General features: G+C 35.0%; 2 protein-coding genes across 2 annotated transcripts in view; one reads left to right on the plus strand and one right to left on the minus strand.

Moving 5' to 3' along the window:
- IMMP2L (inner mitochondrial membrane peptidase subunit 2) overlaps window positions 1–23,679 on the plus strand; it is a 464,946-nt gene that overhangs the window by 181,253 nt on the left and 260,014 nt on the right. The gene's annotated exons all lie outside the window — the stretch shown is intronic.
- Window positions 15,763–17,889, minus strand: LRRN3 (leucine rich repeat neuronal 3; the record flags this gene model as incomplete). Its single annotated transcript, XM_082076072.1, has 1 exon — window positions 15,763–17,889. One exon carries the CDS (start codon window positions 17,887–17,889, stop codon window positions 15,763–15,765), a length of 2,127 nt encoding a protein of 708 aa, XP_081932198.1.

A 23,679-nucleotide genomic window follows, 5' to 3' on the forward strand; every position in this document is an offset into this window, starting at 1 on the left:
TTCTGTAATGGTCTCATGAGTGTTGATTTAGTGTGCTTAGTTTTCACATATTAGTTTATTACCATTCCTCCATCTATCCCTATTAGGATGTTGGCTACATTAGAATCCTAAAATAAGTTTTAGCAAATATTTGAGAAAGTTAACTTTATAGTGAAAAGGAAAAATGTTGGTGGTTTTTTCCCTGCCCCCCGCCCCCCCCGCCCCGTGTTTACTAAAAAATAAAAGCCTCTGTAATTGCATCTGGCTGCAAAAAAACCAAAAAAACCACAAATCTCCTTAGCATGTTGTTAAAATGTTAGAACTCATTGGCATATGAGGAGGATGCTTTGAATGCTGAACACTTAAAAAAATTAAAAAACTGTTCAGATGAATCCATGAGAGAAGACTCCATGAAAAGCTGTTAAACTTGAAGGTACATGAAAGTTCCCCTGGATGAGGAAGTCCCCAAGGTCTGGGAATTTGAGGAGATGGTAGTGTATTATGGGAAAGTGTCATGGAATGTCACCCTAGTCCCATGCTGTTGAATAGGCAGCTTCTGTTCAATGTTGTCAGAGACAGGATACCAAGCTGGGCAAGCTTGTGATTTGAATAGAAATATAATTCTGTTTCTACATGTACTCCTGACTGTTAATTGATTGCTTAGTAATCAGAATTTAATATATCTGTAGCTCAGTTTACCATAAAATTTATTTTCTCCTGTGTTCCTTATTCCCACTACCTCATGGTATTATCTCATCTCCATTTACAAGCTCCACTTATTATCAGCTTTTTCCTTTGTGACTGGATGTCTTGATTTATGCTGCATTTTCCGTGTATATTTCTGGCAATTTCCCTGAAGGAATAGGTGGATACTGTCTTCATTTTTTGTTCTTGTTTGTATCCTTTTTGTTTTGTTTTTCCACCTACTCTTTCCACTTGTCCATTTTAGTGTTATTAATTACAGCATTTCCAGAGGACTCTCCAAAGCTCTAAGCAAGGTATTGTACGGGCTGAACTTTTCCTATGGACCCCTTTGGAAATATTTTGATATTCCAAATTAGCCTGTGCTTTTCCAAATCCTTAACACTGGTGGCACTGTCATCATAAAGGTGAAACTGCATGTTTAGGCATACACTCCAGGACATTACTTATAAGAGAATTATTCTTTTTCAAACTGAAATTTCAAGCTTGAAGACAGAGTGAAATGTTAGAAAGGAAGGACTGAAGGTATAGAACAAAACCATGCTCCAAAAAAATGAAATTTTGAAATAAATAGCAGTACAAGAAGAAAGATTTTCTGGATCATCAGTTTCATATGTTTTTTGAAAGGAAAAAAGTAATTTGAATATTTTTTTCATGTTGATCATTTTTTTTCTAAATTTTTTATATTCCAGAAAAATGGATACTGGTTATAGCTAGTTACTCATGTCTGCACTGGGAAAAAAGAAGGAAACATTCTTCAGTTTCACAGTCTGTTGCTCTACATTTGTGCAAAATCATGCCATTTAGAATTTAGTCCAAAAAAGTACACTAAGTGTATTTGGAGTAAAGCATCACTACATATTTAAAAATTATGGAAAGAGCTGTCTGCATTATGAATACAGTTTTAAAATTTAGAAAATTAAGAGGCCTAACAGCATACCAAACAACAGTGTCTCTACAACAATAGCTCTTTGAATCATTTGAAAGGGAAGAAGAGGATATTCCTGATCAAAATGTTGAAATTATTTAAGCTAAAATATTTCTGCTTCTCTGAGTAGGTTACATTGCATGTATAATCTCTAGGAACATAGTTCCTCAGCAGAAGTTTTCATGTTGGAAGATAAGTCATCTAGTTCTACCTCTTGCTCAAAACAGGATCAACTATTAATCAGATTATCTTCCTTATAGTTTGGTCCAGTTGGGTCTTGAAAACCTCCACGAACAGAAATTTTATGACATTTCAGTGAAACTTGTTCCCAATATTATTTTCCTCATAATTAATTATTTTTTCCGATATCTAATTAAAGCCTGTTCCCCTAAAATTCAATTTATGGTTATTGCTCATTTTCCTGCTATGGACCTCAATATCATGCCTGGCTCTGTCTTCTTAGTAGCCACCTATTAGATACTGGAAGGCTGCTACTTATTCTTCCCAATCCTTATTTTTTCCAGGCTAAGCAGGCCCAGCTGCCTCAGACTTTTTTCTCAAGGTGAGTGCTTCAGCCCCTCACAGCTTCAGAGCCTCCTGCTAAGCTCACTCCAATGGACCAGTGTCTTGGATGGGGGACAAGCAGGGATGAAAAATCAGATGCAGTATTACAGAGGTGGTCCAACTGAGTAAAGGGGAATAATTGTTTTCCTCAGTCTATTGGCTACTCTCATGTTAATACAGCCCAGTATACTGTTAGCCAACTGGGCTTAGGACTCCCAGGTCTTTTTCAGCAGAGCTGCTCCCCAATGAGGCACTCCCAGGTTTGTACTCATTCAGAGGTTAGTCTATCCTGGGTGCAGGACATTGCATGTCTCCTTGCTGACCTTCCTGACAGCCTGTTGGCCTAATTTTTCAGCCTTTCTAGATCCCTCTAAATGACATAAAATATATGGACTGCATCGTCCAAATTAGTGTTGTCAGATTGATAAGGATTTTGTCTCCTCCTCCAGATCATTGATAAAGATGGTAAACAGGTTAAATCCTAGAATAGACCCCCGAGGAACACCAATTGTGACTGATCTTTAAACAGTACAAATAATTAACCACTACTCTTTGAGTGTGGAGTGTTGTCCAAAGTACCGTGGCTAGTACTGTGTATTTTAGCACCTTTGTGTGTACAATGTAGGTATAGGAATGTGGGGTCTTTCCAAGATAATCAAGGCCAGTGGGAGTGATATTAAGCTAATGTGTCTTTCTGTCAGACCAATAATGTTCAAATGCACTTGGACCCCAGCTATGTAAAACCTGGAAGTGCTTCACAGCACTTTATGGACTTGCTAATTCAGACCTCTCCAAATTGGATCTGAGAGGTGTCTTTGAGTGTAGACATATCCTCAGAGACTCAGCAGATCAGCTTGGTTTTAACATACAGACACCTAGTTGGCTTATTTAGTCTCTCTTACTTCCAAGTTTCCACGGAGTTTTCAGTTAGTTTACTAACAAATTTAAAATGGACTTTAAAAAATCCTTTAAAAAAAAAAATGGTGTTACTGTATTCTATCAGTCTCTTCTGCATCAGTATTTTTTATATAACATAAATATATTAACATATATAGTTTAATATTAAATGGAATAATTATTGTCTCCCATCTTTCCTCATCTTAATTTTATTGTTTTTGTTTTCTTTGTTCTCCCCTCTACTCCTGACTCCCCTTTTCTTTTTCTTCAAGCTTTTAATCTGTGTGACGATGACCGACTTATTTTTTAGTGGAATACACTTGCTTTAGATATGATTTAGAACAAACCTGAATACATTCCAGTGTCTGTTGTTATTGCCTTTAAAGGGATTTTTTGAGTTAATCCTTTAGAATTAATTATCTTAAAATAATGCTGAGACTTCTTCAAAGCAACAAAAAAATTGCTGTGGCTCTGGTAATGTTTAGAGAAATCACAAACCTGAATTGGTTATTAGTGGCATTATAATTGATATTGTTAAGCAGCTCCTGGACTTTGAGTTGTGTCTTTAATTAGAGGCAGTAGTGCCTCCTTCCCTCTGAGATTTCTTTATGGAAGTATTTGGCTTAATAACACAGGTTTATCAGCTTTCAATTGTCTTCTGGATGAAACCTCCCAAGTGACACTACCTGTTTTATCTTCCTTCCTCATTTTAGACAGAATTTCCAAGTACGCTCTTCTTTATTTCTTAAGCATTTGCTTCTTTTCGTTTTCTAATAAATATTTTTGTACTCCATGTTTTACAATTAGTATTGTAACTTTTTCCTCAACACTTGGTGAACTATAACTGGTAAAGTAAGGAAATTATAATTTCTCTCCTAAGTATGATTCTTTCTTGTCGATTTCAGAATGCTCAAAAAGTCAGGCTTCTTACAGCTTTTTCCTGTACTAAGTATTTTGGCCAAGTCAAAGCACACACTCCTGCTGTGTGTCCTTCTTCCCCATTGTTGTTAAATCTTGAACCTTCTGGATGTGTAGATTTCATGGTATCTTCAAGTTCTATTGTTTTCCCTCTGTTCCTTCATCTGTTTATTGTTAATTTTTCTTAGTTTTTGTCACTTCCTCTTGTTCATAATTTGTTTCCAACTACTGACTCATCTCTTGATACGTTTAATTCTTGTATTTCCAGGATGAGCTGTTAGACTTAGTGTCATAACTCATCCCTTTTCAGCTGTCTTTCCTATACCTTTACTTTTCTCCTTCACCATCATTAAAACTGCTTGTAGCACCCCTTTGTTCGTTCAACTTACTTTTTTTTCTCATGCTTATTGACTTGATGGTGTTGCAAACTTGATCTTTTAGCAAGTTCATCCTCTTTGGATAACATTTTTTCCAGCTCCCGTCTTTTCTGGTTTATTTTAAAATATGGTTCAAAAAGATGGACCTAATTTGAAATCACTGTATCTCTGCAACCACAAGCTGGCCACGAATGAAACTTTTACAGTCTGAACAGCAGGTGGAAGTAACGCAGAGCATTTTAAAAAGGTTACTAAAGCTTGATAACTCATAAACTATTGGTCAATATTTGTGTAATTTTAACATGTTGGGTCCATCTTTTTGAAACACACTGTATATCTATCATCCTATGTTACATTTTTTTTCCTTACCTTTGACTTATCTACCATTGAGTATCTACAGTTTCTGATTTTTTTTCTCACTTTTATTTGTGATGCTTACATGATCTATACTTAATTTCTTAGCAACATATGATGAGGTTTGTAGTCACTTTTTTGGTTTATTTTTTTTTTCCCTTCCTTAGACATTCTCTTTATTTTCTGAATATTTATGAGATAGTTTCCACACTTGATTAAAGTAAACCCCTGCTCACTGGAAAGTCATCTAATTATACATACAGTTTGGCATATTTAATGTAAGGATTCTAACAAGAAGAATTTAGGTAATTTTTTACACATCCAGTATGATGGAATTTTTATTTTGGGAAGGGAAAAGTAGAGTTCTGTGCCAGAATGCTAAACAAAAGAAGAGATGCTGATAGTGGGAGAACGATGTTGCATGACATATAAAGACAGGAAATTTTCACACGTAAAATAATTGAAACAAAAAGAAATTTTCAAATGAAGGAGATAAAAGTAGGAGGAAGACAAGCTGAAGTCTAAGAAATCCTGTAGGAAGATAATTGATAGTTAGAGATGAGTAGCAGGAGCAAGCTCTTGGAAACTTTAGGTCAGAAGTAAAAATCTGAGGGAAAGCTATGTTGTTTATGGTATCTTAAAGTCATTTAGAATATATTGCATGGCATACTACTTTTGTAGTTAGATAATATCTGGACATACAGAACATTCCTTTGCTGGTACTTAAAATTCTAGACTATCCAATATTTCCTTGATGGATATTGAATTATTTAATCCTGAAACAGATGGTCTCCACAAAGTATGCTATTCTAAGCATTTTAAATAAATAATATTGTTCTTTTCTCATTTTGTCTTAATTAAAAATGTATGTGATTTTTCCAGTTAAATGAATGATGTACATTGCTTTTATACTGTCTTCAGTAGAGCCACACATATGCAAATTTTTGAGGGCTGTCGGTCAGATAGGTATGTTCACGGAGCCAGGCTTTTATCACCCAGGGGCATGCTTTGTAATGTCCAACACCTGAACAGGTCAGCGTCTTATATCATTCAGTGCAAGTTATGCACCTGAATGCTTTGGCTGGATGAGGAAGTACGGGTGGGCACTTATCTACCTGGATGTGGTAGAGAAAAAACCCAGAACTCTTTGACAATATATTTTTGTTTCTTTTATTCTCAACTTTCAGTTCACGAATGTTCAGGGCAGCAGAGGGCTTTTCTGTTTGGTGTATGTGCTTTGGTGTAATGTGTTTGTTGGTATATGCGTATAAGTTAGTAATATACTTTCGAAAGCCTGGATGTATAATGGCATTATTCTCTTTCTGGTTTTTGGTTGTGTTTGTTTGTTTGTTTTTTAATTCTAATAATCCAGACGTTACACAAGCTAGAAAAAACATTACTTTATCTGTAGTAGACATCTTCCATTTTAAGCAGCTTTTCTAAGACCAAAGGATTGACTGCGAGCTTTAGTTAACATAATATCGTTTAAGAAGAGTTGACTACTGAAGCAGGTAGGGGAACAGACTGCAAAGATTTCAGGGCTCAAATTTTCTCTGGCTGCACTCGAAATTTTCACTGAAATCCACAGAACAATTCAGCTTTTTATCTCTCTCCTTTTTTTTATTTTTCTCATGTAATTGAAAATTATAAAATGATAACAAATAGCATAGTGAAGGATACTCTGGAAATACATTTCATGGAAGACTGGGAAAAAAATGAAGTATTAATGAAGTAGAAAGCCATTCAAAAGGAGGGCTGCATGCCCACACTGGTGGGATTTTGTGTAAGAACAAACACTAGACTAATGCTGAGGGGAAGAAATGTGAGGGGGGAGAGAGGTTGAAGTTCCTGGAAGGAAGAAAAGGAAGTAATTCTGAATCGAACTCTAAAAGCCTGAAAGGCAACAGGGTGATGTGGACATGGTAATGTAAATATACATTTATAACCATTGTGGCAGTGGACAGTGCTGTTCTGGATTGTCAAACTAAGAGTCTGGAAGTCATCCTACCTTGAGTACTGAAATCCTCTTACATGGCCGTAGAAGAAATGGAATTGTGATAGTGTGTGCGTGTGTTGTATAATTTAGGTGAACTTATGTAAGCAGGTATTTTAGGAAGAATCATTGTTTCATATTTTGGAATACTGTGTGTGGCACATGAATATTCAATATAGTACTTAGTTTGCAAAAAGTTGGCATGTACTTCTCATAAATACCTGCAGAGGATTTATGAAATAAATTATGTAAGGCTTTAACACTTAAGATTGGTAAACACTTTAATTTTTGTAAAGCATGAAACCAGCAGTGAATTGGTAAAATGCATATGAGTGCGTTTTAGTGCCAAGCCAAAGTAATATAAATGGATTTATAGAACTTATTTTTTCTCAGAAGCTATCATTGTATTACCATTTACATAGTCTAACTAACTAGACAGTGTCGTTACCTGATATATAAAGACAGGCATAGCTGATTACCTGTAGTTTAAGGATGGTAGTTGCTTTGCTATAGTGAGACTAACTTTAAATGGTTGGTTTTTATTTTGCATACTTATTGAACACTTTGTGCTTAATTTAAAAGTGATAATTTTGACTCTATCTGTAGCCCTTTTATCTTCCATTTAAATGTAAGAATATATAGGAATAGATTATTTTAATCACATCATATTCTATGTCGTATAAAATCATTCCACCGTTATGTCAAAGCATTGTCTTTTATCTGTCTTTACCACTCTTCTGACAGTAACCCAGTTTCTTTGGTACTTGGCTGCATGTTTTTAAGTTTAGCTGAAAGTCATGCTAGAAACGGGGGAAAAAAAAAGACATTATGAATGTTAACAGCACTGAGTACAATTTCATACAAATAAATAAGAATTTCTGACAAGATTCTGCCCTCAAATGTTATTCCCAACAGCCATCTCAAGGAATCTGACTTGCGCTCGCATGCTAAATGACAAAACTGTAAACCCTTTGACCTCTAGTGTAGTACTTGATTGCTAAAATGCTTTCTTTACAGAATCTAGGTCTGGACTGGAAGAAATGTGTATAAATGAAGACCATCATCACTGCTTTTTCAAAATTAGTGTTAGATATTTCTTTTTGGTGTTTGTCTCTCTTTGACCAGTGCCAAGCCCATATTTATACTCCTTTTAAAAGGAACATGTTCCTTCTTCTCTGTTGCAGTTCTGAAACACAGTTAATTATCAGATTAGTTTTTGTATTTTCTGTTTATTCAGTTAGCTTGAAGAACAGTATTCATTTTCTACTGAGTTTTGTGTTGTCCATGCTGTTGCACACCTCAGTTCAGGCATGTCTCACTCCTTTTTTTTTTTTTATCTTGCAGAGATAATCTTCCCATTTATTTGTCTGTCCTTCAAGGTCTAGTGACCCATATGGTGTAATTGCTAGGCTTAAAAAGATGAACAAGGTAATTCTCTCACTGTTGGGATGCCACTAGAAACCATTTTTAGTGAGTTTAATCCTTAAAAAAAAAGAACATAAATAGGTTCAATTTTTGCACCTTGATTTCTTGTCTTCTGTTTTCTATTGATAAAAGAAACTCTTATTGTCCTGCTGGCTCTGGTACTGGCACCAGCTCTCAGGTCGTTTTAGGTGCTGGAGAGTGAAATAAGTAGATGCTTCTGTAGGAGTCCAATTCTTATTTGCTTTTTCATCTGCAGCAAATAGTCTGAACTGAATAACTTGTTATAAACATGGGACTCTTCATGTTTGCTTCCTTATCTGTGTGAACCTGAGTGCTGTCTATCTGGCTAGCAAGAATATTGTCTGATCGAATTCACACTGTGCAAGTACTGACAAGCAGTCCCAGCGTGATATGTTATACCAAATGTCATGGAGGGATCCTATCCTTACACTGGTCCTGGGAAAGAGTGTAAATCTGCATGACATACGGAGATAAAGAGTAAAGTTGGTTTGGACCATCAAAAGGAATCAACCTGTATATTTCCTGATGATGGCTTGGAGAGTAGGTTTGTCTCGTGTGGACATCCTGAAGCAGAAAGCAATATCTAGGACAGGAGCTATAGCCTTCCTTGATCCTTAATTTAGCATTGAGCTATGGCAGACTACCTCCTGTACACTCAACTGTCCTGCTTCTGTTTTTTTTCACTTGAGCTCAAGCCAGTACACTAGGTGAGAACAGTCCTGTATTCAGAGTAGCGCTTAGAACTCAATAGTCTGTAGATTTTAGTAGGATTTTAGTAGTCTCTTTAATGGATAATTCTTGAAGGAAGAATATTATTATTTACCATGGCTGTTAGATTCTTCTAAGAAGTTATTTCAGTATGGAAGTATTTCTCCATATACATTCCTTAGTTTCCTTTCTCTACTGTTCTGTGCTTGAGTTGTTATGTAACTGTATCCTTTGAATGGGTGGGAGAGAATCAATGTATTCAGCTTGTGAGTGTAATCCCAAATTTCTGTATTAGGGGGATATATTTTCTAGAAATATGAATGTAAATTGTCTTGGATCAAGAAGCTATGATTATGATTTTTAATATCTTGTTCTTCTGGCCATTTATTCTAAATTGCTCTCCACACCTTAATACATACAGTAAGTAGCTTTGTGATTCCCCAAAGCATTATAGCTATTTGGAGCACAGCATGAAATTGTCATCAACATGAATAACCAACAATAGCTACGTAAGGGTAGGGCAGATGGAGTTGTTTACCAGTCTTCAAAACTGTAATGTTAAAAAGAACATCAGCTATTTTAGGATCAGGAATAGGCCATCTGCCCAAATTGCCCGCCCTTTCAGGTTTATCTTATTCCCGTATTATTGTTATTGTTTTCATCTGAATGTCATTACATTCTTATGATTTGTTTCCTTGAAAGATACTTCATCTCATTAATTGATTAGCTTTACAGCAGGGTTTTCTTCAAGAATTCCAGGTCTTTCTTTAATATTTATATTTTGCTAATCAAATATTTCACCTCCAAATATGATGTTTGCTCAGTATTTTTTGTGTTAAGTCAGATAACATCTGTCCTTAACTGGCTGTGTTGGAAATGATGTGACAGTCTGGCAACAGTAGTAGCAGGAAATAAGCAAAGGACCCACTGGGATCATGGAAGGGAGAAAAACAGAGCATTTGCATCAAGGCAAAGAAAAGAATTTTGGAAAAAAAAAAGTCTAAAAATGAAGCTGAGAGACAAAAAAACAGTCAGCCAAAACAATCACCAGGCGAGAGAGATTTGTAAAAGGCATTTTTTAGCTGCCAGAGGAATTTCATTTGTAGTTTTCAGCTTCGTATGAAGAGAGGAATGACTTAATAAAAGATTCAGTTGCTTTGAAGCCTGTTAGTTTATAGTCTTGAATGTCTTTGTGGAATGAGCTTTAGAACTAAGTGTTTTTCAGTGGAACTTTTTAAAATCTGAGATTGTTGGTTCAATGAATATCAAATGTTCTACAAGAATGTCAGCATTTCATATCCGCATTTTATTTCATTTTGGTTATTAAGTCCTGTTGTGTAAATACTTATACTAGTTCTGTCACACTAATTTAGCAAATGAAAAAGGAAATTTTTTTCACAAAATGTCTAAAGAAATAATATAAAACCATTTTAATGTTCCGAGGACACTGAAATTTTCACCCTCTCCCCCTGCCCCTTGTTTTCTAAATAGGAATAAGCTTTGTTAACTGTAAAATAACATTTTAGATAAAAATCCATTCCCAACAAATACCTAATTTTCTGTGGAATATAGTGAAATTTCATTTTGTATGTGGTTGTTCTTTCATAGTTAAGTTCCTAAACATAAGCATTTAGAGTTCTTTTTTGGATGCCCTGGGATACCAGAGATACACATACAGGGTTAACAAGAGCTATGGGAGATAGGAGAACATGTCCTTTGGAGCAACAACTGAAAGTCAGGAGGGATGCACCCAAAAGCTTTCAAAATGAAACTGGTTGTGTCCTGCTATAGCTTTGTTTATGTCATTAGTCATCACAGTTTACAGGTTATGTACATGGTTAGACATTAATAAATAGTATAACTATCTTTAAAGTGTATAGACTTTTTGTAGGTGAATATACTTTCCCTTTTATGAAAGAAAGATATTGGTATTATTTTCTTGGCATTAAGGAAATGTAAAAATTATTTTTTGTAATTGTAATTCCTAGAAATTACACAGCCATAGTTTTTGTTTTGTTTGTGCTTGGTAGCTCAGACAATTGATCATAATTGATCATAAAGTGACTTGTCCATTATTTGAAAAAAATAGTCCAGATTTATGATGATTTGCAGTCTTTCTTTCACAGTTGGCTTCTTTGAAGATCAGTCTATTACATTTGTTAAAATTGAAAATGGGAAGGCACTTTAGTATAACTGCAGCTTTTTATCCCTCTGAGAAATCTGTAGTTAAGTAGGGAGAATTTTTTCTTGAGTGTTCAAAATAACAAGTCTTTTAAACATGTCAAATTTGCTTAACCTTATAGGTCTTTTTGAAAACCCTTGCTGTAGAAGTGAAATGCTACTTAGAATAACCAGAACAACAACTTAACCATGGTCAGCTTCATTACTAGTTCTACTGTAAGCTTGTGCTATTTACAAATGATGCTTGTACATTTTGTCTCAGAATACTGAAGTGAAGCTAATAATGGACAGAATTTAGTCTGATACATTATATTATTTTCACACTGTCCTATAATACAGACATTGAAGAAGACTCAACTACTTCAGAATTTTTATTGAACCTGAAATGAATAGCTCAGTTCTCAAGTGTCAAAGCACAGTTCTCACTAGATGGGCTATGGTCATGTATTTTAACATTCTAATCATGCAGATCTTGCCAAGCTTCTGTAGTAACTCAAATTGAATTTATCCATATAAATGAGTTTTTTTGTTTTTTTTTAAGCTTCATGAACTTTTTTGTTCCCAGTGTCTTGATTTTATGTTTACAGAATGTTTAGCTAATATTTTTCCTGTTTTGATAATTCTTCTCTTTTTCTATTGTAGATTAGTATTTTTCCTGACTATCTATTTATATCTATTTAGCCTTTTCCTGAGCAGATTGGTTCCCATTATTTCTAACTGGAAGCTGTTCAAGCATATGGTATGTCAACCAACTGACCTACCATAACAATTGGTATGGAAGATCAACTGATATTTTAGAAAGATGCAAAGATGTTTTTTTTTTTTTCGCCCTACCTAGCAGTTTATTCCAGATCTTTCTTCTGTTGCTCGTGGGACGCAAAGTTGCTCTAAAAAGATTACTTTTGTTTTCCAACAGTTTTATTCAAGATGTCTTTTTGTAATTCATGTTGTGATGAAGTCTCATGATCTTCAGTAGGCAATACCAGTAACTTTTTACTCTGGATATGCTTCTACTCATCTTGTTTCTTACCTCTACAAAAACTGCATGCAATTGTTAATATGTTTCCAGGTAATTTTCTCATATTTAGCATTAGGTGAATTGTCAATCTTGGTTTGTGTCTAGTGGTTTGTGTTCAATGGCTATTTTCTCTGTTTCATTTAACTATATCCTTCAAAATGTTTTCATACTGAACTTTTCATACTTACTGTACGCTTTCTGCTATATAAAGTGTCTTGTCAGTCCCACATCCCTACTCTGATTTTACTCCATTCAGTTCACTAATAACAATTGTTCCTTAAGTCTGACAGAGTGATGCTTTTCAACTTTTTATCTCTCAGACCTCAATTCTTCTGGTACTGTCTAGTATGTGAACTTATTTTCTAGACTATTTAGGCACCTTTTTCTGAAATGTCTCTTCTGATTTCAGATAACAAAGAATATTTTATAAGATTATTATTGATCATTGTGTCTCTTCTGTTACTGGTCTGCACAAGACTGAGGGAAGAATCGCTATTTCTTTTTAAAGTTATCTTGAGGTCACTGCTTAAGGTTACACAAGCAGAATGAATTTTATTAGTGAATTTTGGAAATAGAAATTTCTTTCTAGGATGTAAATCAATGTTTATTCTGTGATCTGTTCTCTAAGATTTTTTAGCTGCTATTTGGAGTTACGATTTCACATCGTTGTAGCTAAAACTGAAGTTTAAATGTACACATGGAAGATAATATTTGGCTGTGTTAGCTGATGGAATATTGGGATTGTTTTTTGTAAATGTTTTACCAAGAAGAAAATACTTAGTATTTTTATGAGTAGATCACTACTTTTCAGTCTAGTAACTGATAGGAAGAAGTAAGGTAACTGAAATTAAATTGTCTGTTTTTTCAGTCTTATGTTTTGGGTGTTGCCTCGCCAGACATTTCAAACACTCATGTTTGCCTTCTCTCTTTCATTAGTAGCATGTTTCAGAATGAGGCTTGAGGTCAAATGCCAAGATAATCTATTTTTGAGCTACTGTTTTCTGGTTTGAATAATCAGTAAGTACTGCTTTTAATGCATTGGATTCCTGAGAGAAATCTGTTAAATAAATGGAAACACAGGTGTTTAACAACACTTTTCTCTGTTTCTGAAGAAATTAAATATAGCTTGTTGTCAGTTCCTACCTCTGTTAAAGAGAGTAAACATCTCAATTAATAAAAGACAGAAAAATTTTAGCTCTGTGCCTTGTGTGGAAAAAATAACCTTCCTGTAAATGAAGAGGTTATTAAAAAGTATGCTATACCCCTACTAGAAAGTTCTTCCTATACTTTTTTACAGATTTTACTGCATAAAACTGCATTTTATCTGTCAACGAAAACCCTTCAAATAAGATATTCAAATAAAGTAAATAAATCCTGCACTTATTCTGTGAGGGTGGAAAGTCTTCTTATCAGTGCTCCCCATTAGACTTGCATTTGTGTTCTGTTTTATAACATTGTGCAGAGGCGTTTTTGCCTGAAAAAACTAGGTTCTCATTTCTAAGCTCTAAGAGTTGTAAGTTCTAAACGTAGCTTGATTCCAAAGGTTAACATACAAGATGTACCTGCCAGTTCTTGCTGACAAGTGCCGTATCTGCTTGGTGATGGGTCCCACCTGAGCTACCAGCTCCCTGGGAAGAGCTGTCCATGGAGCTGAGATCTGTCCTTCTATCACAGCATTTCTCTGCTCAGTTTCAGGATGTTTTATATGCAATAGCAATTAAGCAGGTTTTTAAACTTCCTTCTTCAGTGAAACATAGCAATTCTATGAATATCCTACATTTTGGTAGTTTAAAATTAGTATCAAGTTCTTCTTTCTGCCTTTAACAACTTTGAAATTACCTTTACATAATGTAAACATCCTGGGATTTAGCTAGAAAAGGGATATCTTTAACATTAAAGCAAGTTATTCATTAGTACCAGGTAAAATGAAAATATTTTTACATGTTACAAGTGCTTATAGACCAATATTTTGGAAGTATGCAGCAAACTATAAATAAGTGGAAAAGCTAATGTATAAATACAAGAAGTAACTCTAAATACAAGAAGTAACTCTTCTTTTTCTACGTACAAAAATTCTGTCAGTGATTACACAGAAATGTTTAGTTCAACCAAGTCTAGAAAGATAAAATGTATATAATTGTAGAGTTTAAAACTAAAGACTTAGAAGAAATATTTATTACTCCTATTTTTACTTTGTAATTCAAGCTACTTATGCATTCTATGAATATTTGCTTCCTTAAGCACCAGATTCAGTGATGATAATTTTTTTTTCTTCGTTCTTCATATTTGTTTTCATACATATGAGCCAAAATAACATAAAAATTTTGCTGTTGCTTTCTTTGTCAAGAGGTACCATGAATTTTCATCAGGTATCTTAAGGGTCAGATGCCTTTTCTCTGCTGCACTTAGGAGCAGTCCCTTTTTACATCCTAACAAAATTGGATTTAGTTTGTTATCAACATTCTGATCAGCAGCTTCTTGTGCACATTTGCACATGGGCCAAATCCCGCTCCTGTGAGAACTTTAGCTTCAGTATGATTAGTCAGGTATTCATTGTTCTCTTGTTGTTTTGCTTCATTTCATTTCTACTAATATTTCTGTCAGTCATTTATTGCTTGTTACATTGTGAAAACTATAATCAGTTGTTGAGCAGAAGTGAGCAGGTCCAGAAAAAAACCCTTAATCTTTTAAACTGTTCAAACTCTGAGTTCCTTGTATGGCCAGCCTAAAGTTTAGACATTGCTGATAACTGAATTACCCTTTTGACTGAAGACAAAATATTGGATTTATATTATCTGAGTCTAAACATTTCACTTATTTTTCAGGCTTCTGAGAAAATACCAAGGCAGCTCAAAACTTGCTGTTATCAGTAACTAAAAATCTATTTCCCTCTCAGTTTTATGTCTTCTTCCCACCCTCCTTCTCTCTTCTTCCTTCCACGACAAGCAACGTGTGAAAGATGGTTATGATTATATTTATAAAAATATATTTATCTTTATAAAAATATTTATTTTTGTGGCTTATTGGAGTTATACAGCCTAAAACCAGCAAAAATATCCTATGTGCTCAGACCAGCATTTCACCAGGAGAATGTGTAAGGAGATATTTTATCAGATGTTAGAATGAGTTTGTTTATTGTCAGACAAGAGCTCCCAGAATGTTTTTCTTTTTTTTTTTTTAAGAAACAAACAAGCCAAAAACTATTTTGATTTTAATCAAAAATGTATTTTCCTTATAAAAAAAAAAATCACATACTCACTGTGTCTACTCTACAGAATTTGTCCATTTCATTACACCATGTAATGTCAATCCTATTATATCTGTTCACTGCAAAATCTCGTGGCTAGTGTGTGTAATACAGCACAGGAAGAGGTATTGCTCAGTTCCACTACTTTTATATAATAATTAAAAAAAAAAATACAGAAAATGTTCTTGGCTACTTCCACTATATTCCAGACTTAGGAGTCCCATGTAAGTTCTGGAAAATGAAGTCAATTGTATTTGGTTGGCAGAATACCCTTAGAAGCCAGAAAAATTCTTCTCTTATACTGAGTCAGTACATATTCCTGTTTGTCAGCAGCAGTGAAGTCCAGGAGTCTGGTTCCTAAAATAAATCCTTTTTCTTATGACCTTTTTATTCAGCACAAATACAGCCATGTGCTTCTTATTTCAGAAATTAAGTGATGTACTGACATATTTATGACACATTGGTTGGCACGCCTATTATTGTTGCTTTTACTTCCATTGCTGTGCTTTTTTGTTTGCCCATGTCCCAAAGACTGATCAGAGGAGGATAAAGCTCATTGAGTGAAAAGGATTGTTTCTTCAGGTAATTCTTTAGATGGCTATGTCCAACATCATAGTGCATCTCTTGTGAGATGCAGCTGTAAAGATATATCACAGAGATGATTCCCAAAAGAGCACCAAGGCAGGCAAGGAATCCTATTATGTTGTTCTTTTCATAGCCTTTCACTGCTAAGTCCAGTCCTTTTGTGGTTACGTTGACGCATTGTTTCTTATTGTGTGAATAGATAGTGGGAATATCTATACAAATTTTGTATTCAGTTGATGGATTTAGATGTGTTAGGTTATATACCTTTATATCAGATGGTATTCGAGCGCTCTGTGCAGCCTGAGAGTTTTCATCTTTCACAAAGGCTGTCCATCTAACACTGGAATTCAGAATTTTGGAACTTGCTTTCCATGAAACCAAAACAGAATTAGATTTTATATCTTTTATTTTAATATTCAAAGATTCATTGCTGTCCTGAGGGAAAGAGCCATCCACTTTAATCATGACTGACTTTAGGTCTGCCCCAACTAAATTCGTTGCTATACATGTATATAAGCCACTTTCTTTTTGCGTTACATCACTGATGTCTAATGTTCCTTCGGAATGGATGTAGTATTTATTAGAAACGGTATTAGGCAAAAGTCTGTGTCCTGATGGTGTTATCCAGTAGATTTCAGGTTCTGGTTCTGCTGTTGCTCTGCAGTGTAAGGAAATATGGCTGCCGGTTTTTATATCCAGAGTAGATGGAAAACTTTCAGGAGCTATCAGGGGGAGGCAGATTTCCATCATTTCCCGAAAGTGTATCTGTCTCACATTCTGGCCTTGGAATTCAGGGGGGTCGACACAAAACAGGGACTCCGGCTCCATGAAGCGAATGTTTGTTTTATTCATGTTAATCCAGCGGATGACGCAGTCACATCTGATGGGGTTGCTGTGGATACTGACTTCTTTGAGGTTAGGCAAGGACTCTATTGTGCTGCGGTACAGGGCGCTCAGCGCGTTGCTGTTGAGCATCAGCGATTCCAGCTTGGGAAGTCTGTAGAATGCATTTGGGTGAATGTATGATAACCTGGGGTTATTGGTAGCTTCTATTTTTCTTAAATCTGGCAAATTATCAACAGCAAGGCTATCTATAGAAATCAGTTCAGGCATGTTATTAATTCCTAACTCTTTCAAGTGCAGCATATTGCTAAAATCTCCTCGTCGTATTCTGTTAATGGGATTCTTATTTAGATCCAGAAATTTAAGATTTGTAGCCTTTTGGAGAGCAATGTGGGGCACTCTAACAAATCTGTTGTCATAAAAGGAGATGCTTTCTAAATTGTCAAGGCCAACCAAAGCATTATCTGGTATTTCAGTGAGATTTATTCCAGCTAAAACTAAGCTGCGCAAGTTGATAAGAGGCTTAAAGTTCATGTCTTCGATTTTGATTATTGGGTTTTCTCCAATCATGAGAATTTCAAGATTAGGAGTAGCTTCAAACCACTTTCTGTTGATCATTTGCAGACCATTTGAATTGAGATGAAGTCTGAGAAGATTATTGAGGCCTATGAAAGCTCCCGGTGCAATCACAGAAAGCAGATTATGATTAATATAAAGCTCTTGTAAATTGTGGAGTCCAAAGAGACATTCTTCAGGGAGTTCAGTAAGTTTGTTTTCTTCAAGGTAAACTGAAAGCAACTGTGGTATCTTTCTAAGATTAATACTGGTCACTGAGGATAAATTGTTCTGAGATAAATCTAGACCAGTTAAATTCACTGGGAAGTCTACCGAATGTTCAATTTTTGCAATATTATTAGTCTGTAGAAGTAGAACTTGTGTGTCGGCAGGCAGTCTGGCTGGAAAATTAAAAAGGCCTAAATCATTGCAGTCCACTGTTGGAGCCTCCATGTACACAGACCTGGGAGTGAACCATGGTCTGATCTCACATATACATGACTCTGGGCAGTCTGTTTTTTTTTCTACAGCTTGTACTAGTGCGGTGATAACTAGGCCAAGTAGAAAATTAATTTTGAGTTGCATGTCCTTCATCTTAGCTCAAATGCTCGGAGAAGTAACAGACCCTTTAGTATTCCACAATTACAGTTTTGGAATTCAGTATGACCTGGTCAGTTGATAAAACACACACTTGCACTTGTCAAATGATGATTGTGAAGGACTTTCTTTCTGAGGATAAGTGATGAATTTGTAACCAACTTGTCCAGTAGTAAGAGACATCGTGTGGAAATGAAGGTCACTCTGTCCTCGATGATGTAAAATTGATAAGCCTTGTGAAGATGAAGTATGTATAGATGGTCATAGGAGATTAAGCAATTCATTTATTTAGTAGTATTAACTTCAAATCCCATGATTGATTAGTGTTTGCAGGAATGACAGGATGACCTAAAATATAAGAAGTGGAAATAATTAGTACAAGAAACTATAAAGTTATAAATTAATTTAGCCATCTTTTGCTCTCTAATGTTAATTATTGCAAGTAAGAAAGAAAATGACTGTGGTGCCTAGAGTATTGTCATGGTATCCAAATAGCATAAATGAAGTTAATATAGTAATATATCTTTAGACTTGTAGCTTGTCATACATCCAGTGGAGCATTGCTCTACAGAAAGATGAAGATCCACAAAGTATAAAGCAAAATATATCAGTGAGGTTTTTGTACATATTTTATGCTCCTGTAAAATATTTTATTTTTTCTTTCAGTTATCTCTAGAAGCAGACTGAGTTCTGTTGGCTTTGAAAATATAAACACTGAGCAAAAACCTACTGAGCATGAATATTTAACTTCTGAGCATCACATTTTTAAATATAAAGAACATAATTTATGTGTAATCAAAGGAAAATAGAATGGTTGGATTAATAAAAACTCCTAATGAAGACATTCTTAGGCAAGCCTGTGAGATATTTATACAGAAATAGACAAAATTGATAATTCACAGGTTTTATCATAATTTTCTATTTCTTTTTGTAGCTGCTGTGTAGGAAGAAAACTTTTTTTTTTTTTTTAAAGCAATCATTAGAAAGAAATATGTACCTCATAGTAAATAGCTTGTCATCTTGGCAAATTGAGGCTAATTGCTGTCTTGCTTATTTTGGCTTCAAGGACTTCGATTGTAAGGAATAATAATAATAACAGAAAAGTGTCTTTAAGGTGATAAGGAAAAAAAATCCACACTAGCGATTTCTTGTTTGGTCTGTAGCTTTGCAAGAATCTGAAATTTTTTATGAAGTTGCAGATTGTCTTCATGTCCCAAGTTATCATAAAGACTGAAACCTTAGCATCTTGATGTGTCAAATGTGTCCTCTTCAGATTTTTCATATGTACTTGCTTTTTGTGGAGAAAAAAAATCCTACTTTGAGTGCATATTGTGTTCCAAGCCATACAATTAAAAAGCTTCTGTGTTTTCATATATGAAGTTGTACACATTGACTGCTTCATTTACTTCAGAAGATAGACTTCACGCTAACTTTAACTGGGCTTGGTCTCAGAAAACTGTCATATGGTACACATTTTTGCCCTTTCTCCACTTGCCTCTAGTGTTAAAATTCACAGTGAAATTGTTTGCAAACTCTTAAGATCAATGCTTCATTGACATTGATAAATAACTTTTGAAGTGTTTCTGGTATAGATAGACAGAATTACAAAAGTCAAGTGTCAAGTGTTGTATTTTAGGTTTCCTTTCCAGGTCTAGGTTGATCTGGCATATTGACCACACATGCAATTCCATATCAGATCAGAGGAAAGGTGTAGGACTGTGTTGACTTAGATGAGCACTGGGACAATTTGAAGTACACTTGGCAAGTCTCTGAGGCTGCTGATTGTGTTATGTACATTTAAGGACATTTAATATTTTATTTTTATCATGTAAGTGTATTAATAAAGTGAACAGACAATGTGTGAGATAAACATACGGAAAACATTCGGCTGTTTTGAGGATTAATAATATGTTTTTTTGCAAATGGACCAGTTTATACTGAAATGCAAAGGCATAATGACTGAGATAGTAAAAGTGTTAATCCGTTCCTTTTGTTCTGGGAAATGAGATGAACTTGAGGTTTGCAAAAAAACCAAAGGTTTGCAATGAACAGTTGATGCCTGGAACTTGCTCTTAATTTTGCCACCAGGAGACAAGGTGATAAACCTATATAGAGTAATGTCGAATTACTAAAGATCTCAGTGGAAATAGTTTTTCCAAACATGCAGATGTAATTTACTGTGTAGGGAGAGAAGAGGATGGTCATGGAGGGGGGTGTGAATTTTTTGATTTGTGTTCTTGATGCACTTTGATGCACTTTGTAAAGTAAATATCCCATTGCCTTCTGGAATTTTATTTGGACTATACATTAGAAATGTATACATAAGTGTGGCAAATACAAAATGTAAGCTTCTAATAATTGAAAAGTCATCATTGGAAACCTTACCTGAATAGTAAATTAATTGAGATTCAACAGACTGCTACTGCAGGTATCTAATCTCAGCATTTGATCCCACTGTGATGCTCAGGGACTTCTGCTCAGTAGAGGTACTGGGAAAGTATTCTGGGGAAGCATAATTAGATAGCTGACCTGGTTTTTTGCTCCTCCCTGGACATTTGCTATTGGACACTGTGAAAGAAAGGATGCGGACCGAGATGGTCTTTTCCTGTGTGTCCCTGGTACCTGAGAGGCTGTACCCCTTAAAGCATGTGAACCACTACATTTTCATGTACACAGAACCCACATCCTCCTGGATTTGAGTTTATAAACTCCTCCTGAATTTATACTTCAGCTTCTGTGGGATTCTCAACCCAAAACCAAAGGCATCAGTGGACATTTTCATGTAATATATATTAGAATGGGCTTTCTGCAAAAGAGCAGAAAAGAAGAGGTGAGAGATCCAGGCTGAAATTCTTCTTTATGATTTAGTCCAATGTCTTTTCTCTTTCTGGTGAATGCTCCAGCTAATAAGCTACCAGCTCCAGCTCATATGGTGTTCGAGCATAAATCTTCCTTATTTTGCCAGTTAAAGTGCTTCTGCCTTGTGTAAAATATTCACTGGGGTTGAGTGCCTTGAATAACAGATTGTAGAATAATTTTCACACTCTCTCCCAGTCTGTAGAGTCATTCTTCCAAAATACATTTTTTCATATCAGATAGATTTTGGATTTAAATAGTGGCAGGTGTATGTATTGTTTCACATGAAAGATATTAACTCACATTCAAAGTGTGGAATAAAATAATGTTTCTGGAGTACTGTGGACATCCGTGGTGGCTTATAAGATAGAATAATAAAATCAGGGAATCATAGAATAGAATATCTCAAATTGGAAAGGACCCATAAGCATCATTGAGCCCAACTCCCTGTTCTTTGCGGGACTACCTAAATCATATGACTGTAACACACATCATATGGCATAGTGCACAAAAAAATGAAGTAATGAAATACACAGCAAAAATAGTATAGAATCATTTGAGTGGCAAAAACTGTGTGACTCTGATATACAATGTTGACAAAGAAGATAAGAAAACATGGATTGCTGATATTAAGTTTTCTGGACCCATTTGAAGAGATCAAACCCCAGAATCAGGTTATGCAGCATGACTTTGCTTATGCCAACTGGTTGTATTGATTATATGTGTGTGTGTGTCTGTGTGTATGTAATTAGTTTCTAACCTTGAGATTTGTACCAGCCATTTTGAATGGAGAAGTGATCTGCAGTTTACTGTAATGAAATAAACTTCATGTAAATGGATATCTTGCACTCATCATTATAAATTATAATTGAAGTTCAAATTCCTTGAAGAATGTAGTGACATCAAGAGTAATGTTTGTATTGGAAAACAAGGATTTAACTTTGTGATACTTAGAACTTTGGGAATGCATTGATTCCCTTTCTTCATTAATGTAATTATAATAGCAAATATGTACTGATAACACTAAATAAAGAGTGTTTTTCAGAATTTTTATTAATGGGTTCCAGTGCTTCAAAGCTAAGTGCTTTGTATCATTTGCAGATTTATGTGAAAGTTTTGCATTTCAGTTTTAAAGGTACTAGTAAGATGGACAAGGATATCCTGAATGTTCTTTGTCCGGTTCCTTTGAGTAGTATTTAAAGTATCTGAGATTTACATACATAGAGGTTTCTGTGCAAAAGTAGATATGTTCCCTGTAAAAAAGTTATTTCAAATAATGCAATTATGTCAGCATTATCAGTTAAGCAAACGCACTGTTTTTATTTCATCTCTTTTGTTAGTGTGTTTTGGTAAGCTCTCAAGATTGTTGGTGTGATGCAAGTGATTTTTAAAACACGTTCCTACTGTGGTGCACAATAGAAAAGCTTGTAGAGATGAGGCTCAGCAGCAAATTATCACCAGTAAGCTGAGCTGTGGGATAAGCATTTTCACACAAGCAGCAGCATGAGCTGTGCATCATAGTTTTGGAGTCTTTGATGTAATTCTTTACCCAGCTGCATTTATAAATATTTGTGTGTATTCTGATTGTATGTGTATTTCCTCATCCAGATAAAATGGTATGGTTTGCTTCCTAATATCTGCAATTAAAAAAGTCTTTATAGAATCTGCATCTAAAAAGTTAGTATTGCTTGTTAGTAATGATATTCAGTATTTTTATTATTATTTTCCTGTACTAGGTCTTTGTGGACAGAGTATTACATTTCTTCTGAAAGTCCATACCTGTTGCAATACATACTTACTAAATATGGTGTGCCTCTTGCTTTTAAGGTATTATTTCTTCTTGTAGAAAAATGCACCCTGACATGTGTGACTTTTTGCAGCCTAATTATCTCTTGTGTAGACAATAATTGGTGTCTTAATTAGGTTTGTTTCATTTAGTGCTATTGACAGCTGGAGCCTTGGTTTACAAGAGGGTATCACCAGTATTTGAGCTGGAAAAGACATTCAGTGAATGAATAAACTGAGCAACATTTCTCATCACTGGAGCAACAGACAGCTAAGAACCAAGTCAGAGTGGGCAGAAAGGAAAAGAAGCACGTCAGGTTTTGGCAATCTTTCTTTTCCACTTCAGCAGTTAGAGAGACAGTGATAAAAACTAAAAATGCAGCAGCTACACTGCAATGTGCCCTGCTGGCAATAAGGCAAACAGTTCACTTCTCAAGGACCAATTTAGAGGTGGCAAGCATTTTGAAAACACAGCTGTTCATACAAAGCTACCTTTCAAACACATCAACTGAAAGAGCTACTTCTCAATTCTTGTCATTATAACCACTTTGAGTAGTTCTGTGGACAGAAATCTGGAAATGTCACTAAACCAAAAATCGGGCATGAGGCATTTCATACCTCGCCTGATTGCAGCTACAGCACTTAGGGGTTATTTTCTTTATTTTATTTTTTAAGTGTTAGTTATGGAAATATACAGACTTGAGTTTGAATATTTATTATCTTTCTGACAATTTTATAAAGCAATTCTTCCTTGTTTGTTGTATGATGCAAAAAAAAAAAGGTTTCTTGGGAATCTTTTTTTTTTAACAGCATGATGGATAAAAAAGATGCAACAACTTATTTATTTGACATATTTCAAGCACTGACAGAAAAATCTGGGTTTTTTCTCTATAAAAATGTAACTGGGATGTTTTTATTGAATATGTACAGGAAGTTTCTGACTGAGGCAGAAGTTCCAGTTTAGGTTAAAGCACAAGAATATAGTATAACAGATTTTCATAGCAGAACTAGTCCTGAAATTAAATATTTCTTGAAGTAAACTCTACTAGCTGGTCCAATACAGTGTCTGGAAATTATATAGGCTTTGTAAAAGAAGGAACATAGCGCTTGTTTCCTAACCTGTTTTGAGCTGGATTACCACGACTG

This window comes from Streptopelia decaocto (assembly GCF_964273445.1).
Source record: "Streptopelia decaocto genome assembly, chromosome: 1".
NCBI classification, from domain to species: Eukaryota; Metazoa; Chordata; class Aves; order Columbiformes; family Columbidae; genus Streptopelia; species Streptopelia decaocto.